Source organism: Copadichromis virginalis, linkage group LG4 (genome assembly GCF_057382275.1).
Source record: "Copadichromis virginalis isolate Kocher_CV1m ecotype Utaka linkage group LG4, C_Virginalis_male_GT1.1, whole genome shotgun sequence".
In the NCBI taxonomy this organism is placed as follows: domain Eukaryota; kingdom Metazoa; phylum Chordata; class Actinopteri; order Cichliformes; family Cichlidae; genus Copadichromis; species Copadichromis virginalis.
The window spans coordinates 32,637,902-32,660,490 of record NC_140621.1 but is presented as its reverse complement, the minus strand read 5'-3'; the positions used below and the strand labels follow the sequence as shown (position 1 = coordinate 32,660,490).

The window sequence follows — 22,589 nt, the reverse complement described above, 5'->3', positions numbered from 1 at the left end:
GGGCGGGGTCCGAAGGGAAGGTCCAAGACGGGGGTACACACACGCTCTTCTTCCACTCGATCCGTAACTCAAAAATGTCCACACTAAGAAGCTCACGCTCACTCACACACATCCACAGAAATCCAGACGGCAGGGAAGACGGGCAGGGAGTCTAGAAGGCCTGTACACAGAGGGAAAAACAAAGTCAGGAGGAAACTCTAGGGGATCAAAGGAACATTTTCATAGGTTACACTACACTGACACTTGGTAATGTGACGATCCAGCGAGGAAGCAGCCTCTCTTGCCATCTTAAGTAGTCTGCCAGGATCAGTGTGAATGAGCCACAGGTGTGTGTTCAGGGTGGGTTCAGAGGCGGGGAACCAAGGTTCAGTTCCGCCCTGGTGGGAGAGGTTAAGACAAACAATACACACACCACGACCTCTCCAGATCTTGAGAACCATGACAGAAATGACATAAAAGTTCCTGTTTTCCACTATCAACTAAAATCTCTGTTTTTATTATGCTGTGTCTACAGTTAAAAATATTTCTGTGAATTAAAAAAAACTTGTTTTAATGTTTTATAAATACAGAACCATCTGGGCAATGAGCCACTGTTGAAACTGCATTTCTAGTTCTCATATTAGGTCAAGTAAGGGATTAAATGAGTAGTTAAACTTCTTTACAATAATGCTTAAGAGCAAAGTAGTGTGTATATGGCCGATAACATAAAATAAGTTTGACATCTCTGGTTAACTACAATAACGTTCCTCTACTCTGAAGGATCCACCACTGACAAACTTCCGTTGTTGCCTTTTGAAAGTTGTACTCTGAAAGTTTACAGGCCGGATGTTCTTTAATAACGTACCTGTTGGCTCCGCCCCCTTGCTACCTGTCAGCACAGGTATTGCGATTCTTGGGAAGCAGCAACAGCAGCAGCGGAATCAGCAGCGGTGGCGCACTGAGGGGGAAGTTATTTTTAAATCTTTGGGCCATGGCGGAGTCTCAGCTGGTGTGCATGGATGATGAGCACGTTAACGAGAAGGTCCCGGAGTCCAAGCCAGAGTTTTACTACAGTGAGGAGCAGCGTGCGGCCCTGGAGCAGCTGCTGAGGAATGGGGACGGAGCCTTCAAGATGCGCCTCCAGGAGGACAACACCAAAGACTTCCTATGCGCCCGGGAGGTCAAAGTTATCCGCAAAACTTTCCACGAGTACGACACAGACAGCGACTCCGAGTCCGGGGAGCACGACAAGTCCAAGGGCTCCTCCAGCGCGGACTCCGGGGTCCACTCCACCTACTGGCCCCAGATGTCCGACACAGAGGTCCCGACTCTGGACATCGGTTGGCCCGGCAGCAGCGGCGTCTACAAGGGGGTGACCCGGGTGTCCGTGTACACCCACCCCCCCAAAGAGCAGGGACCGCACATCAAGGCGGTGGTGAGGAGGCTCATCCAGGAGTCACACAAGGTAACAGAAAAGAAGAGAAACCCTGCATATCCACCCTGTTTACAGCATCTAAACCAAACTCAAATTTACGCACAAGTGTTTTAAAGTTTTTCTTTAATTATTCACATTTTTCTATAATAACCCACCAAATTTGGGACACCCTGACTTATAGGAACTTCAGTCCTTTTATTTGTTAACCTGAAGCGATAAAAACAGTCAGGGCTGCAGGTGAGTGTTCGCTTAGTCTGTGATGTAGTGCTTATGAAGCCAGAAAACAGTGAGAAGTATTCAGTTTTGTCCTGATTTAACTTCAAATCCACAGAGATTCAAATTCTACAGGCATGAAATAGTGAAACTTTAAATAAGAAGAAACCTCTGAGCTTTCCTGCCGAGCACTTTGCTTCTTACATGACTTGCCTCTAAAAGTGCTGATACAAAAATGTGACTGCATGCATCAAACAATAAAACAGGTGGAATAAAACACCTGCAGATTCAGATTTAGGAAAGTTTACGAGTCAGCTCCTGCACCTAAACCAAACAAAGGAAACTCCTTTCTTATATATGGAGCAATTAAAGGAGAAGTCCCTGACCTACTTCTAACAAAGAAGGAGAATAACGCTGTAATACTAACAGCGATTGGCTGCAGACGCTCACCTGACCACGAAAGTGACAAAGAACCCCCCCCCCCCCAGACTGAGCCGGTTACAGTCAGTCCTCATGTTTCCTGTCTTGCCGAATTCATCATCATAAATGTCAGTTTGAGTTAAAGCTTCAGCTTTTTAGGATTTATTTTGAGTGCAAAGGACAGGTAGAGTGACAGGGACGGCCTGTTAAAAACAAAATAATATCAATAATATCAAAAGTTTTGATAATTGATCTTTTTAGGGTAAAAAATACTTTTAAACAATTTAAAATGTCCATATAAAAAAGGGGTTCGCTGCCTGAATTGTTCCAAGAATAATTTTTGGACTGAGTTTGTTTTCACCCCGCTGAGTCGTGTAGCACTTCCTTCCTCCAGATTCATCCTGTCACGCAGTAATTGGATGATTAATTTGATAATGAGAGTAAGTTTTCTCACTTTTAATATATAAGAGTTATGGAAAAACAAAACAAAACAAAACAGGAGAATATTCACTATTAACAATAATAATCTTTAGTTTCAGGCCTGCTTGAATAAAGATTATTCAAAGATTTCTTCAATAATTCAATCTGTACCTTAGTCGTCCATACTGTCATGTATGCATATAACTCACATTGTGGCATATATATGTACACTTTGTACATGTACATACATTTTGCAGGTTTACATCTTGATAACTGCACCGTCTTAACAGTTTAATGAGTCGCCACAGAGCAGAAGCTGCAGGCGGGTTTCAAGTTTTTCACATTTGTCGTAACTCAAAGAGCTTTTTGTCATTTTTCAGCTGTAAGTCAAAGTGAAAATAAAAGATACACATCTGACTTTTTACCTGGAATTTCCATCGTCACGGCGCAGCGCTCTACTCCGGTGCTCCGAGTTTCAGCTTGCAGCGTAAAAGGGAATGATTGATTTATTCAGGGTTTCTTTGGGAACGTCATAGTGGGAAAAGCTGCTGCTGTTTTCTTTTCAAACAGAAACTCAGTTGGGTTTATTTCTTCATATATTCCCTCTGATATTCTCTGATACTTCTCGTGGGATATCTGTACTTTTACATAAAGTAGTTGTACTTTTGAGGTGTCTTGTGGCCTTCAAGTATAGGACTTAAATTGGTTTATTTCAGACAGAGGATGAGCTGAAGGGATGTACTGAGGTCTAGCATAAGATAAAAACGGATCATTTTGACCTGTGCTACTTAATTAGTGACCAGTAATAAAAACATCGAACTGGAAATGTTGTGTAGTATGTCACTTTTAAATACTTTTTAATAAACCGAGAGGCTAATAAGAAGAAAAGGTTCTGGAGGCCCGAGTAAGTCCACTGCTGTGTTTGAGGTTATTTTAATGAGTGGTTCTCAGATTTTGGCTAAAGGTTGTTCTGTTGTCAATGTTGCCCTGAAAGAGACGTCGTTGTGTTTCTATCTCGTTGGGTCCCTGCAGACAGGGTGGTTATGACTAAAACATGATCACCTGATCACCCATCGCTGTCTTTATGAAGAGAACTACTGACATTAATGCACTCCCGAGGTGCTCCAAGGTTTTTCCTGGCTTTATCTGGTGTTTAGGTTCCTATTCCACATGTCGATGAGATTCTTTTGAGTTTTCTCTCGTGAGTTATCAGAAAACAGATCAAACAATCGGGGTACCAGGGGTTGATTTATTAAAGTTTTCTGTTAAAAATGTAATTCATCCCATGATACTAATGCTAAAAGCTGATTATGGGAAACATAAAAAATTCAAATTCAAATTCAAATTTTATTTGTCACACACACACAACCATACACAGTATGACATGGGGGTGAAATGCTTGTAGCTGTACAATGCCCGACCATTAAATGACAGAAGAAAAGTTTTACAATATTTACAATTTACTACAAAAATTTACAAATTAACTTAGGAATTTACAGTAAAGAATGTGCAAATAGCAGAAGAGATTATAAAGATAAGGATTATAAATTATAGGAATTATAGAATTATAGGAAATGTGTGGTGGTGCGTGTGGTGACGTGTGTGAGAGTCCAGTCTTATAGTGACGTGTTTGGGAGAGTCCAGTCCTACACCTGGTTCAGGCCCCGAATAGCCTGGGGGAAGAAGCTCCTCCTCATTCTCTCTGTTTTGGCCTTAAGGGAGCGGAAGCGCTTCCCAGACCTCAACAGTGAGAAGAGTCCATTGTTGGGATGGGAGAGGTCCATCATAATCTTTCTAGCTTTGGACTTGCACCGCTTGGTGTAGATGGACAGCAGGTCAGGGAGCTCTGATTGAATGATGCGTTCTGCCGAGCGCACCACCCTTTGCAGATCTCGTCTGTCCTGCTTGGTGCTGTTCCCAAACCAGGTGCAGATGTTTGACGTCAGGACGCTCTCGATGGTGCAGGAGTAGAAGTTCTTGAGCACCTTCAGTGGCAGATGGAAGTCTCTAAGTCTTCTGAGGAAGAAGAGACGCTGACGGGCTTTCTTAACCAGGGTGTTGATGTGACAGGACCATGACAGGTCCTGAGTGATGTGGACACCCAGGTATCGGAAACTGTCCACTCTCTCCACTGGCGTGCCACTGATGATGAGGGGTTTGTAATTCCTCGCCTGCTTTGTAGTGAAGTCCACGATCGGCTCCTTAGTCTTGCTGATGTTTAGGAGGAGGTTATTCTCCTGGCACCAGGTCTCCAGGTTCCTAATCTCCTCCAGGTAGGCCGTCTCGATGTTGTCGGAGATCAGGCCCACAACAGCAGTGTCGTCAGCAAACTTGACAATGGAGGTGGATAAATAAGATAAAGATAAATAAATAATAATTAAAGATAAAATAAATATTTTTGGAACATTGTGATGCAGTTGGTGTTTCTAAAATTGATTTAGTTGGAAGTTTTAACAGAGATTAAATGTTTTTTTCAGCCTTGAAAATCTCATTGATTGAAGTTATGAAGGTTCAAAAATGCTCAAATGGAAAAACTAATGAGAACTGTAAAAGTGGCAAAATTCCGCCTACTTCTGTGAGAGGCTGTAACACTGACAAATTCCATATTCTGAAGGCCGCACTTTTTTAATGGTTTCATTAAGTTACTGAAGTTAAGGAATCGGACGGAAACTTTTCTCAGATCTGTTTGATTTTAACCAGCACACTCACTGCGCCAGTGTATCCTCACATCCTTTTTCTCAAAATGTAATGACCAGCAAACTGCACACGGCGTGTTTGAGGGGCATCTGCAAGTTGTAGCGCTGCAGTAGCGTTGTTGTAACGCTTGTTCAGAGAATTTTCTAGTAAGGTAGAAGGAGGTGAGGGTTAACGAAGCCAGCGTGGGTAAATAAAATGATAAAAGCTAAATGAATGGGAGAGTCCTGTGCAAGTTTTAACAAGCTGAGTCATTAAAACGCAGAAGGGAAAAGCTGAGCGGCTGAGTGGCAGCCTCCCCCAAGATCCTGCAGACCAGGTTAAGGTTGGCATTTAACAAGCTGCTCTTTTTAAAAAAAAAAAAAAAACTTTTCTCCTCGCCCACTTGGAGTTTTGCACGACTCCGTCTGATTGGCTCAAATCCCAGGTGCGAAAATCATAGCTAATGAGGAGAATCGCTCACTTGCGATCGGTTTTGACAGGCAGCACCAGAGGCTGTATTTTACGGAAGCGTAGAGCTGCCACCCAGGCAAAAGAAAAATACAAGTGTATCACGTTATAAGGTGAAAGGTTTATTGTTCTAACAAGATACTTTTCCTGTTTGTACAATATACTTTTCACGTTTGAACAACATAATATCACGTTATTACAATATACATAATTATCACGTTCGTACAATATAATATTTATATTGTACGAACGTGATCCTATATTGTACGAACGTGATAATTATGTATATTGTAATAACGTGATATTATGTTGTTCAAACGTGAAAAGTATATTGTACAAACATGATAGTATATTGTACAAACAGGAAAAGTATCTTGTTAGAACAATAAACCTTTCACCTTATAACGTGATACACTTGTATTTTTCTTTTGCCTGGGTGGCAGCTCTACGCTTCCGTAGTATTTGCTGGGTGGAAAGACGAATAAAGATGTGCAGAACTCATCATATTTGAATAGTTAATAATCCACTTTATTATCCATCTACAGCAGTCTGCTCAGCGCCGTGTCAGCTTAATGAATCAGGCACAGATTGCTCCCCTTCAGGTAAAATAACTCATCCCCTCCTAAAAGCCTGACAGATACTTGAAAGAGTCCTTGTGCAGTTTAAGTGGTGCACGCACGCACACGTTAATCCTGGATGCATAACATTACTCTACAGGAGATCATTATCACAATCCAAGAGAAGAGCTGAGATGTACATATGAAAGAGCCGAGGTGACAGTTACCGGTTGAACTGCATTCAAGAGAAAAAGCAGAAAATGTCGCCTGAAAGGGAAAGAAAACAACGAGTTCTTCGATTCAGGTGATGTCATGCGTATTTTCATGCACATGAAGAAGGTGCTCTTCACCAGAATCCCATCAGGAGAAGTCATTTACACAAGGTGTTGTCCATTCACGTCACAGGGCTCAAGTGTTTGATCCAATTTGCCACAGTGGAAGGTTTTCCATTATATCACACGTGATGATAGATACCAGAGAAAACAAGCTGAAGCCCAGCCATGAACAAAGACTGGCAGCAGCACTCGCCAACAAACACACAGAGCTCTCCAGGTGTTTCCAGGTCGTTAAAAGTAACAATAAAAATATTACATTGATCTTTGCTCATGTCTAAAGTGTCACTTCAGCTACTAAATAAACTGTGTGTAAATTCTTTTTTTTAGATGTCTGTACATGATAAAACATGAACATGGCTTTCGGGGCTGAAAAACTGATGCTAAATCGGATCAGAGTGACTGTGAGGTGTGTTTTTTAACTGTGGGCATTTGAAAAGATCTCGCTTAAATATAAATATGTCAGCTGTGGACATCACTTTATCCCAGTTCTCAATTCAATTCAATTTCTTTATTGTCCCACAAGTGGAAATTAGTTTAGCAGCAGGATAAAAATAAACAGAACAATAATATAAAATAATAATGACAATAATAGTAATAGAAAGTCCAAGGACGTTTATTTGCCGGGACGCCTACTAGGAGTAACTGTTGGAGCTATGAACTGTTTCTGTTGTATTTCAGGCTTCTTACAGAACAAAATAACTGTTTGCATCAGAAGTTAGTGAGGCTGGTCTCTGCTTATGCAGCTACACCTGAAAAAAAAAACTCTGGAAACTGTTCTAATGGTTGTTAAACCACTTCTCTATGGGGGGAACTGTTGTGTTTTTCCTTATTTCCTGTAATATACACAGGTACTATGCTCCAGGTGGACCCTGAGTGCCAAGGCCTCTAAACACTGTTTCAGTTGTTCTTACTGATGATGGTTGTGTGTTACAGAGAAGTCCCACCCACCTGCTGTTCAAACCTTATGTTTATGAGCCAATCAAGACAAAGTTTGCTTAATGGAGGAGGGGCTAAACCGGAAACAGTTTATGTCAGGCAGAGGGGCAACTCGGGGTCTGCACCAAAGGCTGGTATAAGACAAATAAGAGTTATTTTGAACTGTGAGTCATGTAAATACTTCTCTGCTGCTGACAGGTGCCTTTAATTAATTTTTAAAGCCCTCATTGAAAGCACAATGCTATTGGCAAATCTCTGTACCCACCTAAAAGGAGTGGTTGATTTAAAAACTCAAATTTCACAACAGCGCCATCGTAAACCTGCTGTTTGTGGACAAACAGCCCAAACCTCTTTTAGGTGAACTTGTAAACCACTACAACTGAAGTGGATCTAATCTGCTCACTTCCAGCTCCATATTTTTACTCTTGGAGTCTAAAAGAGTAGCTTTACATAAGTCACGTTTCAAAATAATCCTTCTTTCTCTTGTGCTTGGCCTCGTTTCACCCTCTGTTGAAAATGAACTTCTACATACACTTATTTTATTACTTTAAAATAAGTGTATGTTATCAGGTTTATCAGCCAGAGCTCGTGGAAGGTCAATGTAATAAAACAGTCTTGGCAGGTGGAATAACCGTTAGCCATACCAAATGGGCGTGTATGAAAATAACGCTTCAATTTCCAGAAAACCTTGAAATAGTTCAGATTAAGCATTTTCTGGATAGATGTTTTTTCCAACATAAAATGCATCGTAAGCAGTTTGGATGAGAATTTGATGACAGGAGCTTCACTGAGTCATGCCTGGTTTACTGTGTTATTCAAACTCGTGTCTTCCTGGAGAACTAGTTTCAGTTTGCTGGATGAGTCCCAAACAAACTGTAATAAGGAAATGGGGAAAAAAAGAGTCACATGGTCTTTTGAAACTGCTCTTAAGGGTACAAAAACCAGGAGAGGCTATAAAACATCTCAGTACAAACAGCAGTCTTATTGGTCTAATAAATCCAGTACATAATTAAACTGTATGCTGTAAAGTGTTATAAATGCATCTGTTAGAGATGTAGCTGCTGATTTCTTGCTCAGATTAGCGGTGCTGTGAGTCGTAGCCGTTGCTGGCATTTGTCCAAACTGTCTTTGCTAAAACTTTTAATCGCCTAGAAAAACAAGTTATGCAGAAGTGTGAACTGCTGCCGTGGTGGAAGGTTGCGTGTTTAAACTTCATATCACAAGACTAATGACAGGTTAGCGCCCTGGTGCCTTTGTTCGGACTGGCAGTGGGAGTGGTGGAAACATTCAGATGTTGTTTTAATGTTTAAATGGTGCATCCCGCAGCCGGATTTAAAAGTAAATACACAGGAATCGTGACTTTTCCCCATCAGGCTGGTCTGAGGTGTTTTACAGGAAAAAAACAGAAGTGGTTTCAGCTTTTATTTCCTTACTGAATTACCTGTGCACTTGCCATTCACTTTATTAGATTCAAGAAGGTGCTGGAAACATGGGTTTTGGTCCATGGTGAGAGCACGAGAAGCATCATAGAGTTAGTGCAGATTTGTCTGCTGCACGCCCATGATATGAATCTCCCGTTCCACCACGTGCCGAAGCTGCTCTACTCTGGTGACTGTGGAGGGCAGTGAATTCACTGTCATGTTCAAGAAACCAGTCTGAGATGATTTGGTGCTTTGTGTCATATGAAGATGGGTACACTGTGGTCATAAAGGGATGGACACGGTCAGCAATAAAACTGAGTGCTGAACAGTTACTAAGACAGTCAAGAAAATATCTCCCACACCATGACATCACCGTCAGCACCCTAAATGCTGGTACAAGGCAGGATGGATAAGTGCTTTCATGTCATTAAAGCCAAATTGTGACCCTACCCTCTGAATGCCACAGCATAAATGTAGTTTGTTGCCCAAGACACTTTAAATTTGTGTGATGAAGTGATCAATGAGGACATAAAGTTTAGACTTGGTGTATCCGTGGATGCTTCCTCTGTAACTTCAGGGTTCAGAACTCAGACTTATATCTAAATCATAGGTATGCTGCAACCACACACTTGTGCTGTAACCTGACGTGCATCTTTCTAGAGAGGAAAATACTCGTTGCATTGTTGCAGTGAGTGCAGTCATTTCCTTCAACTCATTTCTGGTTACTCCTTCTTGTGCTGCTATTTTTCAAACTGACTGGAAGGGAACTGAGCAGCTCGGATAGAGAAACTCAACCACCAACGGGTATTTTAGCATCGCAAGCATAATGTGCACAAGTATAAATGCTGGCAATGGTTTCGGCCTGTTGCACAGCCTACAGCCTAGATTCTGTGTAGATTTAAAGCCAAATATAAATTAGCTCGGTCATGCTGTGACCGCAATGATACTATTAAATCCAGAGGCTTAGCTGAGCTTATCTTCAGTCATAGTGAAAAATAAATGTGTCATATCACACATTCTAATATATCTGCTGATTGACTGATACATAAATGAAGAAACAATGAAAATGACTGATTTGTTTTGTCTGTTAAAGTTGGTAACAAGGTGTCTTCTATAAGGATCCCTCCTTTCTAATCATTCATTATTGCTGACTTCGCCTTTATGTGTGTGTCTGGTATGAAATTCTTTTGTCTGTTTAACAAACAAAAATGAAACTTACATTTCTGTTCCCATGACTAAAGGCACAAAAAGATGGGTTTTGGTTTTTTTACTTAGTCCCAACGTCTTTCGGGTTTTATTTCATATATTTTCTGTTATTATGTACACGACTGCGGTGACATAACCGTGACGTCTGCTCTTTATTGATCTGTCAGTTAGAGTGGGTGTAAGTGTGTATAGATAGACTGCATTTTTACATGACTCATTTCATGAGTTTACATTTTTTAAATATCTTTAAAGTTCACACCAAGGCTACCAAATTAATTTCAGATGTGTGGGATGAAAAAGCAAAAGTAAAAGAGAAATAGTTTTGCTGATGGGGCTGGACCTGGAGTTGAACTGCCAACCTGACTGCTCACAACCATCCTCATAGCCTCTGTAGCTCCATGCAAAATGTACTTAAGTTTAACAGTAAGCAAATGAACTGGTATAAATGGAAGTCAGGACCACCTTATGAACTGTTAAACAACTTTAAACTAGCTTTGAAATAAAAATTTCAACCAGCTTGCGGTGAGCACACATGGTGCGAACATTAGGGGATGCCCTCAGTCACATGCTATCTGCTTTAAATGGCACTAAAACTTTGAGAGCCTCAATCCAATGAGTCTCAATATTTTGTGAATTATTTATTATATTTGAATAATATTCACATACTTGTGTATTGTGTATGCTTGCTGTTAAAGTCTTCTTCTTTTGTTCAGCAATTGTTGTTTCCAAATTAAAAAAAAAATATGACTGCTCAAATAACTGAAAAAGAGCACAAGTGTTAATGGATATGCACGAGTAACGTGAGATGGCTCCTCTCTCGTCTGTTTCTCGCAGGTAGTGGCCATCGTCATGGACCTCCTCACGGACCTGCAGATTCTCCAGGACCTGCTGGATGCTTCGTCACGGCGTGGCGTGGCAGTTTACGTTGTGCTGGAGGCCAGGGGAGTGCCCCACTTTCTGGATATGTGCTCTCGGCTGCAGATTAACGCGATGCATCTGCGGGTGAGCAAACAGAGCGCTGCAGAGAGAGGAGGTTCTCTAACACAGTAAACAAAGAGGAAATGAACATGGGAAAACAGCTCAGTAGGTCACTGCTGAGTCCTGGAACAATGCCGATGACGGCTGGAATTATCCCAGATTAAAACTTATTCTGAATCATAGGCCAGGCTTTCTGGGAAATCGCTGACAAGTTAATTACCTCAAAGGTTTGATCTAGTTAAAACATGAACCAGGAAAACTTGGCAATACACTTACCGAACCAACTACAAAAACCTTACATTTTCCCACTTAACCCTAAGGGTAGTTTTATGTTTGATTTCTCATAACTGCCTTTGCAGCAGTGCATTGGAAGTTACAGGAATTTCGTTTGTGAAACCTGCCAATTTACTGCTCAGAAAAGTATCCAGCATTGAATGGATGGAGTAGTTTTTAATGGGACTTTTAAAGAATTGATACAGCTTAACATAAAACATAAACAGTAGACGGTTAGCTAAAATTTTGAGTAAATGGTTGAAATAGTTTTTAAAAAGGGATAAAATTAACAAATTAAATAGTTAAGTCAGCAAAATAGTCAATGATTAAGGATGAAAAAACGCATTTTATATAAGTAACTGAAATAGATTGCAAAGATTTGCACGAACTGTTACACTAGTTAGCTAAAAGTAGCGGATGTAGCGGTTAGCTAAAATTTTAAGTAAATGATTGAAATAGGTTAAAAATAGGATTAAAGTAACTGATTAAATTGTTCAGTCATAAAAAAAGTCAAAGATTGAGGCTGAAAAAGTATTATCTAAGTAACTAAAACAGATCATTAAAGGTTTCGCAAGAACAGTTTAACTAGTTAGCTAAAAGTAGCAGACGTAGTGGTTAGGAAACTGATAAACAGCAGGAAATCAATAAAATGTGAGGAAATGGACTTGTTGGAGCACTTGTGTGAAAGTATGTGTGAAAAGAAAAAGAAGTATTTTCCTTCCAGTGTAAAACAGGGAGGGTCAAATTAATAATTTTTGAGGAATTACTGGAAAATCGACTGCTGAGCAGACGCTAGCACGAGCTAACATGTAATTGCTGCTTCTTGTGGTGCAGAACCTGAGAAGTGACATTAGGTGCTGATTTAGATTAAGCGCAAATAGTGAGTCATCTGTCATCCTATCTTCACCGTGTCATAATACCCAGTCTTATCTGTTGTATACAGAGTTTTTCAGCTCCAGTCTGGTTTAACCGGAGTGGTGGAATGGCTGGCCATTGTGGTATCAGTTTATAAGGCTGTGAAAGACCCTTTCAGAGTGCCGGGCTCTGTTACTGTTACTAGTGACAAGGGAACATTCATAGATCCTGAGAACAGATCCAAGGACAGTAACTTGACGCTCTCACCCCACGCCAGGGTTGACACCACAGGAGAGCCTCCTCCCAGTTTGTCTACTCAGCATTTACGTCCTTTTCTTTTCCTGCTTCCCTCTAAGTAAACAGAGGTGGCTGAAGTGTTTGGGTTTTAGCCTTTACTTATTATGAAAGCTGACTTTATGTTTCTGGGTGTGCCTGCAGAAATTTGACTTGGCATCTCTGTAAATCAGCCAGTCATCCTTGAAAAAGCCACGGATGCCCGATAGCTGGGGTCCGTTTACTCAGGCTTACCTGTGTGACATTTTTGACACAGGTAAGCCAGTGTGTAATTCAACAGGTGTTTCTTTTACAGAATCTACGTGTGCGGATGCTAAAAGGTGCAGGGCTGGCCCTGTCCTTTGGAAAACTGCCAGGCTCCCTGTGCTCCAAATACATGCTGGTGGATGGAGAGAAGGTCATGTTTGGGTCTTACAGGTAAATATCAAACCAGTGTTTCTTTTTGTGGTCAGGTGCATTCAAAGGAAGCAGAAAAGGTTGATAAAGCAACCTGTTTCAATTTATTATTTTATGTAAGATTTTATAGCACCCAGAAGAAGAAAAATGTAAATAAAAACAGAATACAATAAGTTGCAAGTCCCATAAACACATTTTATTCATAACACAACACAGAAAACTGAGACATTTCATGAAAAATATGCACTTATTTTGAATTCAGTGGCAGCAAAATGTCTCAAAAAGTAATGGAGCAACAAAAGGCTGGACAAGTGGTACTTAGAAAATAGCTGGAGGAATGTTTTGCAAGTATTTGTGTTAATTGGGAGCAGGTCAATAACATGATTGGGTCTAAAAACATCTTAGAGAAGATGTTTGAGGTAAAAATGGGCAGAGGTTCACTAATTTTCATTAAACTGCATCTGCAAATTGTGTAAAATTGAGAAAACCTATGTCTCGTCATCTAGAGTACACAATCTTCCAAAGATTCAGAGAATATGGAGAAATCTCTGTGTGCAAGTGACAAGGCTGAAAATCAGCACTGCATTAAAAGCTTTCAGAAATCACTGTCTGTGAACACAATTAACTGTGCCATCCACAAATGGAGGTTAAAGCTCCATCATGCAAAGACGTCCTGTCTTCTCTGTCTTTATCTTCATATCTCATGCCTTTGTGCCTATTGAACTGGCAGCTTGCACATCTGGAAAATCTACCGGCACACCTACATTTGCTACTGAAAGGTGCATATAGTCTACAGATCAACATATGCTCCGATCCAGACAATGCTTTTTCAGCTAAACTGCAGAGTTTCTATTAGAATAGCACAGAATAGATGCAGTATGTGAACTGACCAGCCAGCAGTCCGGGAGCACCATGAAACTAAAAATACGACAAAGAAGACAGAGGACTGTTGAACAGCTCGAGTCCTATATCAGACCAGAATGGGAGAACATTTCTCTTCTACAAGTCCAGCAGCTGCTCTCCTCAGTTGTTTACAGAGTGTTGTTAAAAGCAGAGAGGACGCTACACAGTGGGAAACACGGCCCTGTCCCAACTCTTTTGAGACACGTTGCTGCCATCAAATTCAATATGAGCCAAGATTTTTCTTTAAATGGTTTAAATATTTGATACTTTCTGTGTTTTATTTTGAATAAAATATAGGATTATGAGATTGCATTCTGTTGTTATTTACTATTTACACAGCGTCCCAACTTTTTAGGAACTGTGGTTGTACAAAAATTAAATTATACTATATACAGCAAGGTGTTTGTTTTCTGATGTCTCTATATGCTGTAAGGAATGGGATGAATTTAAATATTCACACTAACAGATAAATCATGTAATTAAGGTATGCTCTCGTTGGGAAATGGAAAATCCTTCAAAATAAAAGTCCAGCTTAGCGTGCCGAGTCCAGTTGTATCTTGTTTTTGGTCAAAACTTTGAACCGCTTGACCTCCTATATTCGACTCCATGTTACGGTGACATGTTCAGAGTCACAATTGAGACTCATTTGGACAGTTTCACTTTTACACATAATACAGTGTCCCTCTGACACAGTTTCACTCCAAAGCAGATTAACTGATCCTGATATGGTTATTAAATAACCATTATTTGTGCTTCATTTGATTGACTATTTGTATCTTTTGTGTAAACCCAACATAATGAGAGCAGCTTGTTTGTGACTGTTAGGTGTGAGACATTTTCTCTAAAAGCAGCCGGCACAAAAGGAACTCCATTAAACCTCCAAATAACTCCTTACACACTCTGAAGCTTATTAATCTTGTAAAATGACTAAAGTGCTTTTTAAACACACTCTTCTTATCTGCTGTTGGTTCAGTGTGGGAAAAGATAAATGTATTGTTGTAGGTCCGCTTTTTGGTAAATGTCGTTGGTGACCGAGCCGGACGTTTATGACCTGGGAGATTATTATAAGGGAATCATACCGCTTTCTCCTGAGTGCTTTAAAATGATTAAGTAGTTTCAGAGAAACCATTAAAACAATAAAAAAACTTACACTAGGTGAAAGTATGACATTTAAATGAAATCCTACACCAGGCAGTGATGCGGGTGAATTAATTATCCAGCTTTTAAAGATTTCTACAGTTGATTAAGTTAATTTTTTTTGTTTTATTTTTTGGTTGCAATATCCACAAATTAAAGGCATTTAGCCTCTGTCTGTACTCAATGTACCTCTCTTATCTTCCTCACTCATTTTTAATTGTAGTAATACATTGCTTTGTTTTATTCTGTTCCTTTCTATTCTGCAACCTTTTTCCAGTATTGCAAATGGTACCGCTGCCAGATCCACACAAAAAAGGGCTTTCTCTCCTTATCCTTCACATTAAAAGCCCTTGGCATATACAGTGCATGACTGCTGTAGTAAGCTGAAGCATTTTACAGCACATTCTGGGATCAAAATAAAACCTTATTTATTAGTTTAATAGTTCAATTAAGTTTTTTTCATACAGTGTCAAATCACAACAACATTAAACCAAGTAAATGAACGATTAAAGATTTGAAACAAACAAACAAATAGATAAATTTTATCGCTGCTGAGGATAAAAAGAATTCTGCAGAGGTGAACATATGTAACCCAGAAGGGGGGAGATCATATAACAATCAGTGCACGTCTAAATACAGTTAACGGCATAAAAAACATCGAGCCTACGTTTCCGTATAGTAGTCATATCAGTATGAACAGTGAATATAAATGTCAGGTATCAATATAAACAGTAATTTTAATGCAAATCTACAAAGAAAAAGATTCCTTTTAACCTGCAGCAATGATAGGAAGTACACGCATTTTTGCACGTGTTGAATAAATCAAGTTTCTGGTGCAGATTGGGCTATGACAAAAGCTAACATTTATCTTTTTAAAAATCTAAATCCAGGACATTAAATCGAATGTTAGTGATGGCCGCACTGGGAAATGGAGATCACATTAAGAGCCAGACACATGCAGTGCACTGATATGCTTTAAATGAACTGAAACATAAAAATCTATTGTTGTTGCACATCCCAGAAAGACTTCTTAGATACAGTTTAGTCTACATAAAGGCAAAATAATGTCATTTGTTCAGTTTTAGATGTTGTGTTGCCATAACTACATACATGCTGATAAAACAGCTGCAACCATTAGTGCAAAGTTCAGAATTGCAAAAGAGCTCGATTTCACCTCTGAGCTCCGAGTTTGACAGGATCCACACAGCTGTATTCTCGTTGTTAAATCGCTGTTCTGAAAGCTGCAAACAAACAAAATGAGTCTGAATGCACGTCATCTGACCACATCAGTGATGAGGCGAATCTTCCTTCACTGACTAAAGACAAAACTGGAGGGACCGATTTGTGGCAGGTGAAATGAGCACAGTCATGTCCTGACTCATGCGTGATGCCTCATTATGAATGCAAGTTTAAATAGAAAAGTTACAGGCTGCAGCTATGTGGTCAACACCGAGGGCTCAAAAGTGATTCTACAGAGGCAGCCGTATTGAGTCGGCATTTTTATACATCTTTAATTTTCACCAAATTTAATGCATGCATCTCAAACAATGTAGCGCCACCAAAGGGTCAAAGTTGGCGCTGTGTTCATGGAGGAACCATGTGCAAGGTTTGCCTCAACAAGTTCCCATCGATCGTCTTATAACCTGACTTTGTGCTGCCACTATCCACCAATTTTGCAGTCTCACAAAATATGGCACCAACGGTAAGATCTAAAGTGTATCTAGTGTTTGTTGGATAACTGCATCCATAGCTTGAGGCATCAGTTTACAGCTCCATGAGATGCCTTGTTGTGGAGATGTGGCCCTGTTGCTATAAAAAAAAAGTAACTTAATTTGCATGAAATTTGTTCTGTGGTCTCATTTGGTGATGCTGATGTTAGCCTTAAAAAACTAATCAGTGAAAAGAAGCGTGAAAACTTACGGCCGACACATGGAAACACCCCTGACATAACCGCCATATTGGATTTCATCAAATGGTCACAAATTTCTTCCAGTCTTAACCAAAATTTACACAGTTTACATTTTTACATCTGAAAGACCCAAAAATGGTGATGTAGCTGTTACAAAGGAAGCAAGGACATGGGATAGGTCATACTGAAGCACTGTGAGGCAACTGTTGTTGTGATTTGGAGCTATTTAAATAAAATTGAATTGAAGTGAATCTCAGCAGCTTGTGATGAATGGTTACTGAACCTGCTGACTAGACTTGGAAGCACTTCTTGTTGCCCTAAAAAGCCCAGTTTGACCTCTGAGTTTGTTGGATTTAGCCAAAACCTGCTAAATAGGAGAGTGTGTGTATATGTATATATTCTTTAAATGGCCTTAAATAATAAAATTCAAGCAGTTGTGTCTCCCGGTGTTTTATCTCATATTTTTTGTCCACTTTAAATCACCGCTTTGGTTTACGCTCCTGTTTTTTTTTCTGCAGCTTCACTTGGAGTTCGTCCCGGCTGGACAGGAACATGATCACGGTGATGTCGGGACACACTGTGGACTTCTTTGATAACGACTTCCGAGAGCTGTACGCAGTGTCTGAGCAGGTGGACCTGTACAGAGAGTTCAACATCACTAAGCCGCCTCTTCCTACACCAGTCATGAAGCCAAAGATGCAGCACATCCGGCCTCTGCCCGTCACTACATCTCGCTTTCAGGTATCGGTTGGGGACTCCAGGCAGATTGACCTGAAAGTTCCTGCGCATAAGTACCACAATCCCAAGTACTCGCTGGTTTTCGGGAACAGTTTGGGTCTGACGGGTTCGCTACAGGACTTGTCGACTCAGAGGGACTCGCTAGTAGGTGGGTTGAACCAGAGGAACGGTCTGCAGAACGGCTTTCTCAATGCAAACAAGGAAAAGTTGGACCGAGCCTCCCCACAGAGTCCGGGTTCACCTACAGAGGAGGATGGAAAAGGAGGTCAGAAGAACCAGGCAGACGGACCCAAAAAGCGCAGCTCCTTCAGGCATTTCTTGAAAGGCAGAGGAGCCAATCACAGTACAGACACTATCGAGGAAGGCGTGGTCACTCCTCAGAGCCCCTCCCCCACTATCACAGCAGACTGTAAAGTCTCAGTGGCCAACAGGGTTGCGGGAAATGAATCCGACGACTCGTTTCAGTTCATTGAGAAACCAGGACCACTGAAAACCAAAATCAAGAAGCCGTCGAAGTTCATTCAGAGGAGCGTGTCTATGCAGACCATCAGCACGGCAGACGAAGACGGTGCGTCATCACAGATCTTTTATTTTATAATTCAGTGGTCCGAGTGAGCAACAAGGCAAATATTTCCTGAATGCTTTGTCTATAAAATGTTTAAAAAGTAGAGTTACAAACTAACATGTAAACTTTTTGAAAGTCCAGGATTTTCTGTCTGATACACTCACATTAAAGCCTCTATCATCAAATCAACTCATTTCTGGTCCACGTTAAATGGCAAGTAGCTGAAACGATGCTCTTTAGTTTCAAATTAAATTTCCGGTGGTGTTAAATATTTAGATTTTGAATCTAGATCTAGATGTACATGACACTAGAACATCGTAAAAGTTTTTACCCTTTTAATTTCAAACCTTTTTTGTTTGTTTGAAACATTTTGGAAAATATCTTTTGCCGAGTGTTTGCAAAGCACTTTATCTTACTAGGAGATTCAAAATTGCAGTGTCAGAAGAAGAGAACATTTGAACCTTTCTGAATCCTTAGCATTTTTAAAGACATTCCAGGGACCTGCAGGAGCCCTGTGATGTCTGTCGATAATATTAATGTTTTTCGTTTCATCATGGTCAAGAATCAGTTATTGTGTGACCGCAGTTTGTGATTGTGAATTAAATTGAAGGATTTTTTTCCCCTTTTATTTACCAACAGGGTTCAAAAGTCGCCGCCGGCATCAGAAGAGGAACTGCATCCAATCATGAGAAAAAACATGAGGATATTCGGACACTTTAGGGTCTGGTTGTTAAACCTGCTGCAGCGGGTGAGTCTCTGTATCGCCTCACTGCAACCAGCTGACGTTTCTTCACGAAAAATGAGTGCAGTTTGTCCCTCTGGACACGTATGCTGCTTCAGGCTGAGCTGAAGGTCAACACTAGAGACACGCTGCAGCTGAACTCCCTCGAGACGTTTTCGGCCAAAGTGCTCATGGGAGATTTTATTGCCACTATTAAATGTATTTTCTACACTTTTTTGGTATTAAGTTATTTTACAACTAAAGTGTTTTCATGTTTTACACTCGTGAACCTAAAGACTGAGAGAGCAGCCGATGACTGATCCAGGTGACATAGATGGATTACATAACACCTCTTAGGTATTCTGGTCTCCATGGGGACAGGAAAAGTGATCAGACGTGGTGTTGTACCCGAGTGTAACCTTACTGAGGACCCTTGGCAACAGTGTTTATGGGAGTGTGTTGTACAGACTGTGAATAATGTATGAGGAACTGTGCGTCTGCACTTTGGGATTTTGTTTTGATACGTAGGTGAAACAGGTCGGAGAATAAAATGTGAATCCTTGAGAACCACTTGAGACACAAATCATCTGAACTGTTGCAGAAATGGAATAAAAACAAAAGGGAAAAAAAAGTGTTTGTGTGATTTGGTGTCAGTTAAAGAGCAGCATGCAGACAGATAGCCTGTTATTTTCAGAAATGTAAACCAGGGGAGATCGCTTTTTGAGCCCTGAGATTTGATGAAGATCAACAGCGAATATTCAAAGCTTTGCCTGACTGCACAGCAGGAGGTGGGGGTCAGGTCTTATGCTGCTTACAAAGTTAGAAGGAACATGATGTCTCCTGGTGAACTATAGCTGAGTGCTGCTTCGTGGTGAGGGGTACAGATGGGGAGGGGTGCCTCTTTCTGACCTTAAGCAAGTTCCTATAGATTTTCAGTTTGGTGCTTATTTAAAAAAAAAAAAAAAAGTCAATAACTCTCAGCCAATAACTGAGGCTTAGACTATGAAGCAGGTTCAACATAAAAAGTCAGGCCTTCTTTGCATTTAATTGCCCAACTTAACATAAAACTCAAGTCAGATTTAAGAGAAATCACACTGGTTAGCAGCTTGAACTCTTTCTGTATCAGGCTCTGACAGTAAAGGAGCATTTAAAATGCATCATTTGACTCTTCCTCCATACAATCTGGGTCGATTGCGCACCGCCTACTTCGGTCAGAGATATTATCAGATAGAGTAAGCTAGAAAAGTAATCCACTCTGATGTTAAAAACAAGTCAAGAGTTGGTGATGCTGCAGAAAATTGTAACTTTTTGTCTCCATGAGTGGACGTACATATTTGTTTCACCACTTAATGCTGCAGGTGATTTAAACTGTCTAGAAAACTGGATACATTTAAGTATCAGTCCATTCATGTCTGACAGTCGTAGAGGCCAATGACAGAGACCTACAAATTAGTTTGTGGTCAGATCACAGAGAAATTAATCAGATTTTATCTACTCTGCATACAGACTGATTAATTTTCTAATGTCTGATCTATTAGCCATAATTCCAGCAGTGGAAAATGGAATTTGGGTACACTAGGACCAACCATCTTCTAAATATGTGGTGCTTTTTGCACTGGTGTAACTTTGCTGCACACTGCTTTGTTTCTCTCCAGTAGTTAATTACTCCAGTTAGAGATTGTAGTGGAGAAAATCAGTGAAAATGTTGAGCTACAGAAGAGTTTAAACCAAAGCCCTGAACATAATTTGCTCAGGACCAGGTTCTGAGTTTAGCATTAGTTACCATGATGATGTAAGGGTAAGACTGCAGTCGCCTTCATCACAGTGAAAACCCGTTGTATCTCGCTAACCCCCAAAAGTTGATTCTGTTCATCTGGACGTAGCGTTTTCAGTGGGAGAAACATTTCGTCACTCATGCAAGTGCCTTCTTCAGTCTCAGCTGACTGCAGGTTTCCCCAACCTTAGAAACAGTGCATTTAAATAATGACTGAAACCAGCCCACTGAAGGAACAAAGCTTCCTTTGAACAAAGGCTGTGAGGTCAGTTTCTTCATCATAATTATGCAAAGTCTCATGACCATTGATCAACAATATATGTCACTAACCTATTTGGGGAGGGTTAGGTGAATTTAAAGGTGCTTATTATAAATTTCTGTGTTTAAATAAAGCGATTAACTAGCTCTAACAAAATCAAAAATCAAACGTGTCTGTATTGTATATAAGAGATATCAACTGAAGCCAAATTAGGGCTGGGTTGTACTTTTCTGTAATACCTTTCTGTACCACAGGATGGTGCTGCGAGTCATGTGACCTGTTTTAGCTAGACACATTCTTATTTATGGCTTTTTGAGGACTGCTTGCTGCTTGCCCCCCAGTACTGCAAGGGGTATACTAAAACTTTTAAGTTTTATGATGTTTTAATTACAACATGCTAACATCAGCCAGCTTTTACAACAACATGACTTTGAGGCATTACATATTAAAATGGTGTATTTTATTAATTTTCCCTGTATGATTAGAGCAGAATTGGCTTCTGCAAGCTGTAAAAACTTGAGATTTTAAGATATTTATGTAGTGTGTAATTTTTAAAACTTTATGGCATCACTATACTATAAGATAAGATAAGATAAGATAACCTTTATTAGTCCCACACGTGGGAAATTTGTTTTGTCACAGCAGGAAGTGGACAGTGCAAAAGTTATGAGGCAAAAATTAGAATACATATATAATAGGGCATCATATTGAAAAAACAAAAAGTGTGTTGTACAGCTCCTGCCATGCCCTTTCATTTGATATATTAGTCGATGCGGTTTATTGAAAAAAGAAAAATTCATCGTCAACTTTGACCTTGGGCGCCAACAGTCAAGCTCAAGGTCAAATGCGTAGCCATTTTGCACACCCCACGGCCTAGCATATTGGTGTGAAGTTTGAACACGATTAAAAATAAATTGTGGGCAACATAAAAGAGCTCTTATTGTTACCTACAATCACACAAAATTTAAAAATGATATCTTGAAAGCTGCTAACAAACAGAACTGATCATACAGTTGTCAATTGAATATTGCGTCTGCACTTTGGGATTTTCCCCCCTTCGGGGAAATAATAATTCTACTTCCTACTTAGGTTACAACCTCAGTAACCACTTTCCTGATGACCTCATGTGCTCCGCTTCTAGTTTAAAGGCTTATTGGATGACAGATGAAGGTTACTTTAGAAGTTTTGGTTCCTTTTAAGGTCAACAAGAAAAGAAAATCATGCTGCAAGTTCTTATAAATGTACACTGTCCTCAGTTTCACCTCTCATTTGTGACATCCTGTTTTGAAAATGCCAAGATGTTGCTTGTGATAATGCTCAGCTCAAAACTTTCACAGAAAAACTTCACTAACCGATAGATGCTGCGGTGGCTGTGTTGGTGTTTTTTTTACTGTCCAAACAGTCAGAATTCACGCAGTATTTAAGTCACTCACCTGACTGGAGTCACTCCCCATAACAGTGAAGAGGCGCTGACATCCTGATATTTAGGATGAAGTCGTTTATGTAAAAACAAAACAACCGCTCCTGGCTTCAACTCCTTTATAGTCACTACAAAGCAAAACCTCCCAAACCCAGTATCACAGCAAAACATGTAACAGCCATACCAGTCCACCAAGGTTTTGCCGTGATATTGGGTTGAACATCTTTATCGGTTGTGTAAGTTGTATAAAGCACTTTTAGTGCTTCGAGTCCATTTATCATACACATCAATTGAAGCTGTA

The 22,589-nt window shown here is 40.2% G+C and overlaps 1 protein-coding gene across 1 annotated transcript; it reads left to right on the top strand.

The window, feature by feature from the left end:
• Positions 1-890: 890 nt before the first annotated feature.
• sack1fa (scaffolding CK1 anchoring protein Fa) lies at positions 891-19,066 on the top strand. Its single transcript, XM_085454984.1, has 5 exons — positions 891-1,444; positions 10,901-11,068; positions 12,762-12,883; positions 17,330-18,117; positions 18,754-19,066. The coding sequence occupies exons 1-5, from the start codon at positions 971-973 to the stop codon at positions 18,801-18,803; spliced, it is 1,602 nt and encodes a 533-aa protein (XP_085311110.1). The 5' UTR covers positions 891-970; the 3' UTR covers positions 18,804-19,066.
• Positions 19,067-22,589: the final 3,523 nt, after the last annotated feature.

Excerpts from the sequence above, each read along its gene's own strand:
- sack1fa (XM_085454984.1), top strand. The coding sequence starts at position 971 with ATGGCGGAGTCTCAGCTGGTGTGCATGGATGATGAGCACGTTAACGAG. Across the intron at positions 1,445-10,900 it reads TCATCCAGGAGTCACACAAG|GTAGTGGCCATCGTCATGGA; the intron begins GTAACAGAAAAG and ends TGTTTCTCGCAG. Across the intron at positions 18,118-18,753 it reads CAGCACGGCAGACGAAGACG|GGTTCAAAAGTCGCCGCCGG; the intron begins GTGCGTCATCAC and ends ATTTACCAACAG.